This window comes from Heterodontus francisci, chromosome 11 (assembly GCF_036365525.1).
Source record: "Heterodontus francisci isolate sHetFra1 chromosome 11, sHetFra1.hap1, whole genome shotgun sequence".
Classification (NCBI taxonomy): domain Eukaryota; kingdom Metazoa; phylum Chordata; class Chondrichthyes; order Heterodontiformes; family Heterodontidae; genus Heterodontus; species Heterodontus francisci.
The window spans coordinates 83675779-83691476 of NC_090381.1; the positions used below are offsets into that span (position 1 = coordinate 83675779).

A 15698-nucleotide genomic window follows, 5' to 3' on the forward strand; every position below is an offset into this window, starting at 1 on the left:
TGATTGAGTGCGAGAGCGCGAGAGATTGAGTGCGAAGAGCGCGAGAGATTGAGTGCGAGAGCGCGAGAGATTGAGTGCGAGAGCGAGAGAGATTGAGTGCGAGAGCGAGAGAGATTGAGTGCGAGAGCGAGAGAGATTGAGTGCGAGAGCGAGAGAGATTGAGTGCGAGAGCGAGAGAGATTGAGTGCGAGAGCGAGAGAGATTGAGTGCGAGAGCGAGAGAGATTGAGTGCGAGAGCGAGAGAGATTGAGTGCGAGAGCGAGAGAGATTGAGTGTGAGAGCGAGAGAGATTGAGTGTGAGAGCGAGAGATTGAGTGTGAGAGCGAGATGAGAGAGAGAGAGAGAGAGGGTGGATGATCACGATCACTCCTGACAGACGGACATCTATCTGAATACCCTGCGTCGCTACGTCAAGTATCTGGCAGACACTGACTACTTGTGCAAGCAAAAACAATGCCAGGTATCTCACAGTGTTTAAAATAATAAATTAATAAATTAGTCTGCTCATTGAAGCTTGTTCACAAAAATGCACATTTTTCTGTTGCTTTAATAGTAAAATAAATATTTAATGCCTTTTTCCTTCCGAAATTTGCTCATCTGCCCCCTATGTAGGACAAAACTTATAATGTGGCCCCTCACACCAAAAGGTTGGTCACCCCTGCTTTCGAGCAATCCAGTCAGTCCCATTTCCTCGCTCAGTCCCCATAGCCCTACAAGTTTATTTCCTTCAAGCGTCCATCCAATTTCCTTTTGAAATCATTGATTGTCGCTGCCTCCACCACCCTCATAGGCAGCGAGATCCAGAGCATTACAACTCACTGCGTTAAAAGTTCTTCTTCACATCCTTTCTGCCTCTCTTGTCCAAAACCTTAAATCTGTGTCTCCGAGTCCTTGTACATCAGTTAATGGGAACACTTTTTCTTGGTCTACCTTATTCAAATCTGTCATAATCTTGTACATCTCTAACAAATTTCTCCTCACTCCCTCGCTCCAAGGTGAACAACCCAGCTTCTCCAACCTAACCTTGTGCCTAAATCCATCATCCTGGCAACTGTTTTGGTAACCTCCTCTGCACCCTCACATCTTTCCTGAAGTGTGGTGACTAGAATGAGACAAGGACATTCACCACTGAAGAGAACAAAGAATTAGCTTCCACATATATAATACCCAACTTTGTTGTTCCATCATTATTCTCAATCCCTTGACTATCTTAGTCTTTTTAGATTGCTTGTTCAACAGAGTCCTGAACGAGTCAAATTCCTGCAGCTCAACATTGGGAAGACTAAAGCAGTCAATTATCAAACCTTGCCACAAATACTACTCTCTCGACTCTGATGCCATCCCCTTCCTGACTACTCAGTCAGGCTGAAAACTGATTGCTAGCAATCTTATTTATCACTTGTTCTGAACATTCCCCAGGCCAGGCACCAAAATCTCCAACAGTATTAGATCTAAATAACTGACTTTTTTTAGAGTTTATTTCCAAATAATATGAAATTTCTGCAAAACTTTCATGAACTCTGACATATTAAAGGTAGATGGGGAGGATTATTTGATGTGCAGCACAGTTATTTAACCATATTTATCATCTGAAATTCACAAGTTTTACATACAAATCAACTGACTAAAAATATGGCAACCAAGTAACTAATATCTTTAATAAACTCACTTGGCTTTGTTATCTTAATGACACCATTCCTCTTCTACAGTTCTTTGCCCCACCAATGGTAGTAACTATCACGATCCTCATCTCTGGACCTCCATCCTAAACCCCTTGTTTAAAATCTTCTCAAAACCCATCTCTTCAATCAGAATTTTAGTTAAGTTGGATTTAAAGATCAAAGATCGTTAAACATTTGGTACTGAAAATATGCCGCAATCCTAAATTGATCAAGATACAACAGACTTTGCAATTCTTGAAACTCAGCCTCCAACCTCACCTCTGCAATCCTCTCATCAGAGATGGTGATTCAATTTCACTAATTCCAAGTTTGCCCAGCAAATATTCAACAGTTGATGGATTAGCAAATCCAAGTGTGTGGTGTAAAACTTTGTCATATGTTTCTGCAACATGATTGCCCAGAGTTGAATTGCGTCTGCAGACAGAAACCAAAATATTTAAAAAGGTTCAGGCAGCAGTAGGAATCAACTTAGAAATGCAGTTGTCAACACCATTGTACTAGAGAATTGCTGAAAATAGAGACATGTTGTCGAAGCTATTCGTCTTGTACTCATCAGGACAATACGCAAGAATAACCAATGTAAGGGAAAACAGCAACTTATACTGCATGAGAAGAGAGTGCCGATTGGTTGGCAATGAACTCTGATTGATGGAGGCATTGCCATGGAGAATGCACCAGTTTACAGTGACTGACAGTTAACTGCCAAGCTTTGTTTGAAATTTTAAACAGGCAGCTTGACTCTGATTGGTCAAGACATTGCCCTGAGGAATGAACCAGCGAATGGCTGTCACTTATTTTGTTCAGCTGAAACAGGCGCAATGTGTGTAAATGTTTTCTGTCTGCAAAGAACAGGGCCCTGTGTATTATTATATGTAGCTTCCAGTACACACAAATGCGCCACACTGCAAGCCCTACTGACAATCTTAAATTGGTTGTCAGCGTAATTCTTAGCACTGCAGATCATTTAGCAACTGTTGTTCAATTGCGGAGCCATATCTAATGTTGGACACTGTGTTTTGAGTTTTGCAAGCACGGGCTAGTTGGGTACGGCCTGTACCTTGCCCACTGCGAACAGCGGAAAGGACATGTTGTTTGGTACAATCCGCCAGTCTTTGGGACGTACGGCTTATATACCTAGCATCACACTGGCACTGAAATTCATATATCACATTACTCATTTGTGAGATAAGCAGGACTTCTTTTTGGCTTAACAGCAGCATCCTGTTAGTGGTGAACACTTGTGTTGCTACTACATTGTAGCAGCGTGAAACAGCTAGCTTTACCTGTTGCTCAAATTTTTGGGATACATTACCCTTCCGGGGTAATTTGAGGTAGACTGGGCACTTTTCAGGGCCGAAAATGACGGCCTTAGGCCCATTCATAAGTTTGCGCAATGTACAGCGAGAAATGATCTGATCAGGGTAGCCCTATTTCAGCATCAAGCTTGTATGGTGCGCAAACGGCTCGGGCCCTATTTACGAGATTGCCGCTAAGGCCAATCTTACAGCGTGTGGAACTATAAGAAACCCAACGCGTGTACTGACCAGTGAAGGTAGGTTTGCGGTAGACGGTGGTAGAAAACCCCTTAACAGATTTCCCAATTAGTAGGTCAAAGAAAGAGAGCTCATTTGACAGCAACATTTCAAAGGTAAATTTGAGCACAGGATGGAGCCCATTAAGACGTGCAGGAAATTATTGCATGCAGCTGCAGATTCAAATACAGCAAACGTATCATCTACATGTTGTTGTTTTCCCTTACATTGGTTATTTTTGCATATTGTCCTGATGCGTGCAAGACGAATAGCTTCGACAACATGTCTCTATTTTCAGCAATTCTCAAGTTCTGTACTACCAAACAACTATTTGTATACCATTGTACTAGCTAGACTAGGAATATGAATGCTGGGTATAATAGGAAAGGAGATTAGCAACTGCCCTTAAATTTCACATCAGACAGAAGCAAATGATGTATATTGAATGCCAATAGCGAATGCTCTTTTCACATAAAATCAAAGCTAAAGTTCTTCAAAAGCAGATAGTAAATGCAACATCTAATATTATATTGAGAAATAGATACCAAGAAGACTTAATATTTTATGAAGGTTCCCGTCCCTAATTCTGACCAGGTTCTCTATGGAGGAGGAAATACTTGTGAAAAGTACTGGATGGGCAGTTTGGAATTTTGTCGTCCAGATGTGAGTCTTGGCTCACTGGTAGCACTCATGTCTCTGAGTCAGAAGATTGTGGATTCAAGCTCACTCCAGAGACTTGAGCATGCAATCCTGGCTGACACTTCAATAATGAGAGAGCGTTGCACTGTCAGAGAAAAGGTGTTAAAGCAAGGCTCCTTCTGCTCTCTTGGGTGGATGTAAAAGATCCCATAGCACAATGAAAACAGCAACAGAGCTGACAATTATTCCTCAACTACCTCATTATCTAATCATTTTCCCTTTTTTTTTTTGAGGGACCTTTCTGTGTGCAAACTGGCTGCCATATTTTCCTACATTTTAACAATGATTACACTTCAAAACTACTTAATTGGTCATGTAGCATTTTGGGATAACCCAAGGTTGTGAAAGCTGCCATATATATGTATATATAATTACAGCCCAACAAGGAAGGAGGCATTGCTGGATCTGGTTCTGAGGAATGAGCTCACATCCTAAGCAAAATATTTAGATAAATTTCGCACACACGCACAAAAAGGAACCTTAATTATCAGCTTTCTAATTATCATTTGGAGTGAATATGGGAGAGGGAAAAAGAGTTGGGCTTTTGTACCTGTAGTATGCAGGAAGATCTTCAGCACTGATGACACCCAATTTCCAATGAGAAAGATGAGTTGGAAGAGATGAAGGGTGCAAAGTTACTGCAAGCCTTTCGTGGTACCGATCAACATCTTTTAAAACCGCTGTAAAACAGATTAAAGAAAGATACATGTATGAAAACTGAAAGACATTCGAGTCAACAACAATTTTCCAACAAATATTACCAACTTTCAATACCTCGTACGAGATCTCCTACTTGAAAGTAAGACATAGGGTCTTCATGTTTTCCATGTGAAGGCACATCTCTTACAGGGCAAAGTGCCTGTAATAATATTTTAAGCAAGTAATTAATACATTATTCAATTTTCTTTGGTGTATTTTGCATTTCCTAAAAACTGTTCTGGGCAAATTAAAAGGCTGCTTGATGAAGTTAAAGATCAGTGCTGAGGCTTCAAACTTTCACACCTTTCTGAAGAAAAGTCAACGAAATGCAATTTTTTCCAGAATAATTATAGGCCAGGGAGAAACATACAATTTTGGAAAAAGATTATATGGAGGATACACAGTGACAAGCCTCAGGATGATTTGGATCATTCACTGTGCTGACCATAAGTCACTTCTGACTGTGCTGCTCATTATAAATTCAGGTAATCATATATAAAATGATAGAATCTCATCACCATGCTCATCATGTATTCTTTGATACCTCTAGTTACATTCAAAATAAGTTAGAGAGAAAATTAATCTTTGAAAGCAAACTAGGTTAATTTTCAGACTGTGGGTAATTCTGGTGATGTAAGTGAATTCCTTCTTCTCCCTTAAATATATGCAGTTCCAATTATTCATAATTACATAATTCCCAAAATATTACCCTTTTATAGCGATAACACATGCAATATCTTACTGTTATTTCCAAGGATTCAATGTCTCGTCCAAGGTCTCCTCCAAAACTGATCAATGTTATGAAGAACCCAAAATCACGAATGGATGCAACTCGTCCAATCACGATATCTCCACGTTCAATGTCACGAAAGAAGTACTGTCTTTTGTCATCACTTGGAACCTCCATCAGCTGTTCTACAGGAGGCATAATTGCATAATAATCTGAAAAAGAAAAAAAGGACTTCAAATTATACGAGAATGTTTGTTGTTCTATAATAAATCAATACAAACCTATAAACATACTACATCTCGAAAACAAAGTCTACATGCAATAAGCATAATATTTATTCCAAAAAGTTACTCAGCTGATTAAAATTTTATTCCAAAGTACATTTCTAAACAAAGTAACCTCTCAACCCAGCCAGTCTCACTTCTCTCCAGATCACACAAGAATGACAAAATGCAATAGTGACCTTTTGTATATGTTCCTGTAGAAGGTGCTGCTTGGAAGCTAGGTCAGAGTGCTTTTGAGCAAGCCATATTGCCTCAATCACTAGCAAAGGCAGGCAGCTAGCACTTATTTCCAACTTAAATAGCTTAGGAAAAATTAAACAAATAACTTGCATTTATATGGTATTTTCACAACCTCAGGATTCCCTTTTCTACTTTACCGTACCATTGGCTGCACTTTACAGCCAATGAAGTACTTTTTAAGTGTAGTCACTATTGTAATGTAGGAAATATGGCAGCTAGCTTGCACACAGCAAAGTCCAAAAACAGCAATGAAATAAATGATCAGATCATCTGTTTTAGGTATTGGTTGAGGAATAAATGTTGGCCAGGACTCCGTTGAATCTTCTACATCCATCTGAGGTGGCAGATGTCTCTTTAGTGCAGTACTGAGGTACCAGCTTTCAAAAGTGCTAATCAAGGCTATGCGCTCAGGTCTCTGAAGTGGGACTTCAGACTTGTGGGAATCCACAACCTTCTCACTCAGGGGTGATTCCGGAATGTGGTTATATGCAGTTTGAGGGAGAGAAGAGTAGGTCTAAGACTGGTATTTTAAACTTAAATAAAGGCAATTATGAGGGCATGAAAGCCGAGCTAGCAAAAGTGAACTGGCAAAGTAGGTTAAGGGATAGGTCAATAGAGATGCAGTGGCAGACATTTAAGGGGATATTTCAGAATACACAGAATAGATACATTCCAACGAGCAAGAAAAATTCCAATGGGAGGACCCAACATCCATGGTTAACTAAAAAAGTTAAAGGTAGTATCAAATTTAAAGAAAAAGCATATAATTGTGCAATGATGGGTGGCAGGTGAGGAGATTGAACAGAATATGAAAAGCAGCAAAGAACGACTAAAAAATTAGAGTATGAAAGAAAGCTGGCAAGAAATATAAAGGCAGATAGTAAGAGCTCCTATAAATATTTTAAAAAATAGTTAACAAAGTGAACGTTGGTCCTATAGAAAGTGAGCCTGGGGAATTAATAAGGAAAATAAGGAGATGGCAGATGAATTGAACAGGTATTCTGCATCCGTCTTCACCATAGAGGATACAAGTAACATCCCAGAAATAGCTGTAAATCAGGAAATGGAAGGGAGGGAGGAAGTCAAAAAAATTACAATCACCAAAGAAATAGTACTGAGCAAATTGTTGGAGCTGCAGGCTGACAAGTCCCCAGGTCCTGATGGACTTCATCCTAGGGTCTTAAAAGAAGTGGCTAGTGAGATAGTTAATGCATTGGTTTTGATTTTCCAAAATTCCCTAGATTCGGGGAAGGTGCCATTGGATTGGAAAATAGACAATGTAACTCCTTTATTCAAAAAGGGAGGGAGACAGAAACCAGGAAACTACAGGCCAGTTAGCTTAACATCTGTCTTAGGGAAAATGTTAGAAGCTATTATTTAAGAGGTTATAGCAGGGCACTTAGAAAAAAAATCAAGGTAATCAGGCAGAGTCAACATAGTTTTATGAAAGGAAAATCATGTTTATCCAATTTATTGGAGTTCTTTGAAGAAGTAACTTATGCAGTGTACTTAGATTTCCAGAAGGCATTTGATAAGGTGTCACATCAAAGGTTATTGTTGAAAATAAAAGCTCATGGTGTACTGGGCAACATTTTGGCATAGATAGAAGATTGGCTAGCTAACAGGAAACATAGAGTAGGCATAAATGGGTCATTTTCTGGTTGGCAAGATGTAATGAGTGGTGTGCCACAGGGATCAGTGCTGGGGCCTCAACTTTTTACGATTGATATAACTGACTTGGATGTGGGAACCTAAGGTATGGTTGCTAAATTTCCTGATAACCCAAAGATAGGTAGGAAAGTAAGTTGTGAAGAGGACATAAGGAAGCTACAAAGGGATATAGATAGGTTAAGTGAGTGGGCAAAGATCTGGCAAATGGAGTATATTGTGGGAAAATTTGTAATTGTCCATTTTGCAAGGAAGAATAAAAAAGCATATTATCTAAATGGTGAGAGATTGCAGAGCTCTGAGCTGGGTGTCAAAGTGCATGAATGGCAAAAGGTTAGTATGCAGCAAGTAATTAGGAAAGCGAATAGAATGTCATCATTTATTGGGAGGGGAATTGAATACAAAAGCAGGGAGGTTATGCTTCAGCTATACAGGGCATTGGTGAGACCACATCTGGAGTAGTGTGTACAGTATTGGTCTCTTTATTTAAGGGAGGATGTAAATGCATTGGAAGCAGTTCAGAGAAGGTTTACTAGACTAATACCTTGAATGGGCGGGTTGTCTTATGAGGGAAGGTTGGACCGGATAGGCTTGTATCCACTGGAGTTTAGAAGAGTTAAGACCTCTTAACTCTTGATTGATTTGATTGAAACATATAAGATTCTGAGGGGTGGATGTGGAAAGGATGTTTCCTCTTGTGGGAGAATCTCAAACTAGGGGTCACTGTTTAAAAATAAGGGTCGCCCATTTAAGACAGAGATGAGGAGAAATTGTTTCTCTCAGAGGGTCGTGAGTATTTGGAATTCTCTTCCTCAAAAGGCGGTGGAAGCAGAGTCGTTAAATATTTTTAAGGCAGAGGTAGACAGATTCCTGATAAGCAAGGAGGTGAAAGGTTAATGGAGTAGGCGGGAATGTGGAGTTGAGGTTACAATCAGATCAGCCATGATCTTATTGAATGGCGGAGCAGGCGTGAAGGGCAGAGTGGCCTACTCCTGCTCCTAATTCGTATGCCCCATAATTTACCTCAAGATAGCACTGGCAGAGGTATAGAAATAGGTTGTCTATCCACTTATTTAGTCAGGAAAATGTGCAGGGCCTGGAAGGAGGACAGCAAAAAAAAGTAATAAAAATCCTTCAGAAGATTTAAGTGGAAAAAATTAGTAATTGAAATACTGGCCAAGTTTGTTGCATTTCTTACAGGTAATGATCAGCTAAGTAAAATTGAATTAAAACACATTCCAAATTTTTCAATTTAAGAAAATTACACTGCAAAAATAGATGACAAAAAACACTGGCTTGACAACTTCATGTATTTGCTGCTTGATCACCTTCAGTCTCTTCGTCATTCAGTTCAGTACTGGCCATTGATTTCCATGATGGAGCAAAGAGAAGGTCTGCTTTTCTCGCAATGAACTGCTGTATAGCAATATTATCAATTCTTCTATCTTTTCTGCAAAACAGTAGTGCAGTTCATTAAAAACAATTATTCTGCATTTGTGATGTTGTCCAATTAGCCATAACGTGTCTGAATAATTTATAATTGGTGCACCATGCAATTCAGCAAACCGACAGATATTTTTGAATGAAACTGTTAATCAAGTACTTGAACGTATGTATGCAAAGTAGAAAAGCTAAATTACTGTATGTAATCTCAATCTATCTAAAATTGCACACTAACATGTTGTCTCAATATATGGAGGACACCTTGTATTATCAGGCCATAAAATAACAATGTTTTAGACAACAAGGATGCACCAGACCATTTGATGCCTTTATTATCACACATAAATGGAGGTATAAACAAGTCACCCACTACTGTGGAGAGAAAAGCAGAGTTAACGTTTCAGGTCAATGACTTCATCAGAGCACAGATGCTGCCTGACCTGCTGAGTATTTCTAGCATTTACTGTCTTTGTTCCAGATTTCCAGCATCCGCAGTGTTTTGCTTTTGTATTAGCACCTACTAAAGTTTGCTGGTGCATCAGATCCTGCTAAAAACTCTCCTCTTCAGTTATTTAAATTTCCATTTGCAAAAGAATGCAAATTGGAGCTGGACCTTCTAAAATAATTAAGTTTGATTTACAGTCTTGTTCACCAGTGGTTTCCATCTAGGGAACCTCCTGTAAATATTAACATACTCCCAGAGATTTTCTGGTCTAACTGATTACAGAGTCAACTACCCAAAGGAAAACAGTGCTTTCACTGCATCTAACCTACTTCTATTAGTTTGCAATAACAAAAGTAACATGCTAGTAAATTGATAAGTGCAGAGAAATTCAAAAATCTAAGGATCTTGAGCACCTCCTGGAGTCTGAGTACTCCAACTCTGAAACGTAGCTCATAATGTGAGATTCATCGTCAGTCCAAAAGCTCCTTGAAGATGTCAGCAGCTTGTTGCTCACAAATGTGACGTGACAACATAAAAATAAAAAATAAACATAAGTAGTCTACGTAAATCATAGTTAAAAGCTTAACACTTTCAGTACAGAAAAGGATCTAAGAAGGTTCTGCATTATAGCAAAATGGAATTATCACTACAGATTTTACTTTTTTCTTGACAAAATGCTACAGCTTTTAATCTCCAGAAAATCCCTTCTGTCTGAGTTTGTTAAAGTTCAGCCTGACCTACTTTACACTGCAACAGTGTAATGAACCTTGTGGGATGGCTGTGGATAGTGAGTAACCAAGGAATAATTGCTGAAAATGAGGTGCAATGAGGAAAATATATACCATGCTAACAGATCTCCCCTGGCATTGGTCATGGTGAGTTTTTTTAAATAATCAGGGTTACTGATCCTTTGTGTTCAATATAGTATCACAGGAAGTATATGGAAAATTAAGCTGTCGCCAGTGTCCACCATGAACCACCTCCTGCTCTCTTGACCTCATTCCCATTCAACTACTGAGCCCCAAACTTCCCTTCTTGATCCCCAGCTGGCTGACTTGGTAAATGGTGCCCTTTCCTCAGGTACTGCCCTTTTCCCTTTCCAAATAGATGTCATCACTCCCCCTGCCCCTCTTTCCACTTCAAAAAACAAACTTTGGACCCCTCACAACTTGCAAACAACTCCCAGAGACTCCAACATCCATGCCCATCATTTCCCCATATCTGTTTGCTGATCTCCAATCAGGTTTCTGCCCTGCTACAGCACCAGCCACAGATGACATCTTCTAATGACTGGGGCCATTGTGCACTACCTTCAATGTCTTTGCTACTTTGGCACAGTCATCCACACCATCTTCCAACACATCAGTTCAGAGGGACGGCCCTCACTTGGTTCTACTCTTATCTATCCAATCATAGGCAGAGCATCACCAGCAATGGCATCTCTTTGCATCCCTGCACTGATCCTGTCAGGAACTCCGAAGAAGGGTCACTGACCCGAAACTTTAACACTGATTCTCTTTCCACAGATGCTGCCAGACCTGCTGAGTGGTTCCAGCATTTCTTGTTTTTACTTCTCTTTCCCCTATCTTTGTAACCTCCTCCAGTCCTAGAAACAGCCACAAACTCGGTTCTCCAGACTTCTCCAAGGTCCTGTGCATCATCTCACCACCGATCATTGCACACTCAGCGATCTAGACTCCACACCCTAAAATTCCTCTCCTAAACTCTGCTATTTCGCTCTCCTCCTTTAAGACTCACCTTAAAACACTTCTCTAACCAAGCTTTCATTTACACTGCCTAATATGTTCATTTTTGATTGCACCTCTGAGGGAGCTTTGGGTTGTTACCCACATTAAAAGGTGCTATATGAATGCAAGTTGTTGTCTAATATACTGTCAATTGAAGCTAGATCAGAGAGCCGATAATTAGTTGGTGGTGCTGGGTATCTATGTTCAAATTTAAAGATAAAGGGGTGTAGTAAACAAATTAACTCAGCAAATCAAAACCTACAATTGCGTAACTGGCCTTTTAAAAGGCTTAAGTAATCTAAACATGAAAGTAAAACATCCAAATGTTAATAAAAATACATATTAAAAGTGATCATCGGCACTAAAGAACGACTTCAACACCTCTCCAACAGCACCCATTAAAATGTCACATGGTGGCATCTTTGAGCACAGGATGATATAATTAAAATTCATATCTACTTCTCATTTATTCCAATGAAGTTGTGTTAACCATCCCACCCTACTGCACTTAGGAAAGCAAACTTGAGAAAACAATTAGGACTATAATATATTAAATGACACTAAGGCACAAAATGGAAAGGAAATTATTTTCATCCTACTGGCCACGCATAACTTAGTCTACAGATTGTAACTAACATGTTGCATTTACATAGTGCCTTTGACATAGTAAAAGTTTTCAAACAGCTGTAGAGGATGTAAACAGACATAAATTGACACCAAACCAAAGGAAATATTAAGATGGCTTACTTACTAAGTGCTTGATCAAAGAGCATCTTAAAAAGTTGAGAGGTGGAAATGTTTAGGGAAGGAATTCCAGAGCCAAGGGCCTTGACAGTCAAAGGCACAACTGCCAATGGTGGGGTAAAAGTAGTAGGGATTGCACAAGAGGCCAGGGTTGAGCGAACATAGCATTGTGGGAAGGTTGTAAGATTGGAGGAGTTTAAAGAGGGACAAGACCATAGAGGGATTTGAACATGAGGATTTTAAAATTTAGGGTGTTGCTAGACCACCAGGCAGTATACGTCAGCAAGCAATAGGGTGATTGGTGAAAAGGACTTGGTGAGAATTAAGATATGGACAGCAGAATTTTGGGTGAGCTTAAGTTATTACAGGTGGAAAATGGGATCCAGGCCAGGAGAGCATGAGTCTAGAGGTAGAGAAGTACAGAAGAGGGTTTGAACCACAGATGGACTAAGGCAAGGGCAGAGATGGGTGATGTTCTGAAAGCAAAAGTAGGTGATCCCTGGGATCAAGAAAATATGGTATCAGAAGCTCAGCTCAGGGTCAAACAGAATGCCAAAGCTGCAAACAGTCTGGTTTAGCCTGAGACAGTGGCCAGAGAGGAGGATCTAATTGGTGGCTAGGAAACAAAGTTTGTGGAAAGGGCCAAAGACAATGGCTTGAATCTTTCTAGTGTTTCATTGAAGGAAATGTCAGCTCATGCAGGACGGGATGTCCAGTGGAAGGATCGAGAAAGGCGGTAGCAGCATCAGCATCCATGTGGGGTCTGACATCATGTCTTTGGATGATATTGCCAAGGGGCAGCAAATAGATGAGAAATAAGAGTGGATCAAAGCTAGATCTTTGGGGGACTCCGAAGGTAAGAGTGCATGGTGCACAGAGACCATTGCAGGAAACTCTCTGGCTACATATGGACACTTAGTGTGGAAGCAGGCACAGTGTTGGAGGAAGATAATGCGGTCAGTCGTGTCAGAAACTGCAGTCAAGTCAAGAAGGTAGAGGAGGTATAGACATCACAGTCACAGTCAGAGGAGGTTATCTGTGATGGATTTGAGAGGGAACATGTGCAACGACTTTTAAGAAAAAAAAAAGAGGTTGCAGATAGGGCAGGAACTTGCAAGAACAGAAAGGTCAAGGGTGTTTTTTTGAGGAGTGAATTACACCACTCCATCTTTATTTTATTACATGGATCCAAGAGACATAGGGATTCAAAAAAATTAAGTTATGCAAATGACTCATAAGCTTCAGAATAAATATCATTTAGAGATACTGTTGAACTAAAGTTAACTTTGGAATTTTAATACTTGCTCAATTTTCATATTAATTTCCTATTTCACAGATTCTACAACTGCATTCAAATAGGTGCTAGAATCAAATACTTTTATTAAGGGAAGATGACTCAATTTCTCTGTTGCTATCTGCAAAGAACTATTTCCTAAAAATATAAATTATAATTTCCCCCTGGAGAATGCCTGTTTAGCTTTTATAATTCAGAGTATAACTACATTGTGTCTACAAAACTTCAGAAAAGGGCACAATACCTCTTGAAGGAAACAACCTGGTTTAATGAAAAGTTTGAACATAATTCTCTGACTAAACCACTTTTCGAAGCATTTGGATCAAGGCAAACTAGCCATAACAACAAGGATGTATCACTATATAATACTAAGAAAACAATGTGAGTTTTTAAAAAGTCATCAATGCCAAAGTCAGTGATTAACAGTGAAATCCCTGGCCAAATATTTCTGTCTCTACCATGTTCATTAATCTACTTTGGCTCCCAATTAAGCAACAACTCAACTTTAAATTCTCATCCTCGTTGTCAAGTCCTCCCTGACCTCGCCCTTAGCTATCTTTAATGTCCACCAGCCCTACAACCATCCACTACATCTGTGCTCCACCAGTTCTAGACTTGAGCATCCCCGATTTTAATCACTCCACCACTAGCAGCTATGCCTTCAGCAGTCAAAGCCCTAAGCTCTGGAATTCCCTCCCTCAGCTTCTCTGCCTCGTTTTCCTCATTTAAGATGTTCCTTAAAGCTTTTGGTCATCTTCCCTAATATCTCCTTGTGTGGCAGTCAAATCTTGTTTGGTAGCACACCTATTAAGCATCCGGAGATGTTCTTCTACATCAAAAAGTGCAAAATAATGCAAGTTGTTGTGGCTGTTGGGGGAAACAGAAGACAACTATATTGTCACCTTATGTCACCAAATTCAGCAGCTTAGAAATCAAATTTGGGACTTCTTATTCAAAATAAGGGCATATATTTAACTGAACATTACAACGTTCCATAAAGTCTTGTCTGTCTGAAAACGACACCATTTGTTTTTCCAAAACATATTTTTGCAGTCTCTGGATTACCAGCTTTGTCCATGTTCCTCACAGTGCAAGGGGTCCCAAATACTCAGGATAAAATACTTTTCTTCATTTCTATTGACACATATCAATCTCCCAGCCTCCAACTGTTGCAGCGCACACCCCTTTTATTTCCTAGTTGGTACTTCAGTACTAGAAAAGCTAATGCTTTCCTAGATGCAGACCAGCTGAACTGCAAAGGTAAAAGTACATTGGAGAAATATAGAGAGAAGTTTATGAGCACCTAGACTCACAAACCTATTTGCCTTTCACTAAGACTTTAAAATCAAAATAGCGATTAATTCCACATGACTGACGCTGGATAGGTTTACACCAGCGGCCATCACGAAATTATTTTAATACTGCGTGATCATGACTCCTTACAGACACGCATATAAAATAGACACGCACACAAACAAGCCGCAGGCCTGCAGTGGTTTACTCTGGATGATTTAATGAGTAGTATTTAATGTAGCAATTGAATTATGGTCGACGGTAAAGGACTCCAGAACTGCTGGTTAAAGTAGGCGGGTTGATGTTGAAGCTCAGTTAAACAGAGACCGTATACCTGTGATGCAGCGCTGTTTTCAAGAACTCGGCGGAAACGCTCTGAATGTCTGGGTTCTCATATTGTTCACTTTTCAAAAGGGACAACAAGGTGGGCCCGTGATAACCCACCGATTGGCGCATGAGGTCCTTGTTCATATTCAGCAGCAACTTAAACTCCCGCTGACTAGACTCCTCGACATTACTGCCTCAAGAAGTTTGCTACCATTAAGCGAGGGCTAACGTGGCGCACCAAGGGCACAATCAACGCCCAACAGACATTTTACCCACTCGACTACCATGAGTAATAGACGCGCCTGCGCACTGCCCACCACTAACCTTCAGTCTCGGCATGCGCATTTTCTCACTGCTCATTCCCTCTGAGTTTGCGCGTCATTAACTTTCCGTGGTTCCCCTTGCGTCATTTGTTAAAGACGGGAAAACTTGCTTTTATCTCGCGCCTTTCACCTCCTCAGGACGTCTCAAAGCCCTTGCCAACCAATGAAGCACTTTTGAAGTGTAAAAGCAAAATACTGCAGATGCTTGAACTCTGAAATAAAAACTGAAAGTGCTGGAAATACTCAGCAGGTCAGGCAGCATCTGTGAAGAAAGAAGCGGAGTTAACATTTAAGGTCTGTGACCTTTCATCAGAACTGGCAAAGGTTCAAAAAGAATTAGGTTTTAAGCAAGTGGGAGGTGGGGAAAAGAGAAAAAGGGAAAGTGTGTGATTGGGCAGAGGGCAGGAGAGATTAAATAACAAAGCTGTCCTAGGATAAAGGCAAAGAGTGTCTTAATGCTTGTGCTGAAAGACAAAGCATTAGTCCAGAGAGTGTCAATGGCAGAATAATGAGCAGCTCTGTCTACATGAAAAACAGGCACATGGTT

At 40.1% G+C, this 15698-nt stretch overlaps 1 protein-coding gene across 2 annotated transcripts in view; it reads right to left on the minus strand.

The window, feature by feature from the left end:
- Positions 1–15125, minus strand: part of ttc14 (tetratricopeptide repeat domain 14) — a 58078-nt gene extending 42953 nt beyond the window's left edge. Inside the window, exons 1-6 of one of the 2 annotated variants that reach the window (XM_068042354.1) lie at positions 14836–15125; positions 8863–8984; positions 5355–5554; positions 4688–4772; positions 4464–4593; positions 1941–2096 (exon numbers count right to left, since the gene is read on the minus strand). In XM_068042354.1, coding sequence (XP_067898455.1) covers positions 1941–2096; positions 4464–4593; positions 4688–4772; positions 5355–5554; positions 8863–8984; positions 14836–14972 — 830 coding nt within the window. In that variant the 5' untranslated portion in view covers positions 14973–15125. The remainder of the gene's footprint in view (positions 1–1940; positions 2097–4463; positions 4594–4687; positions 4773–5354; positions 5555–8862; positions 8985–14835) is intronic. The other variant, XM_068042355.1, reaches the window with a different exon arrangement.
- Between the last annotated feature and the right edge of the window lie 573 nt (positions 15126–15698).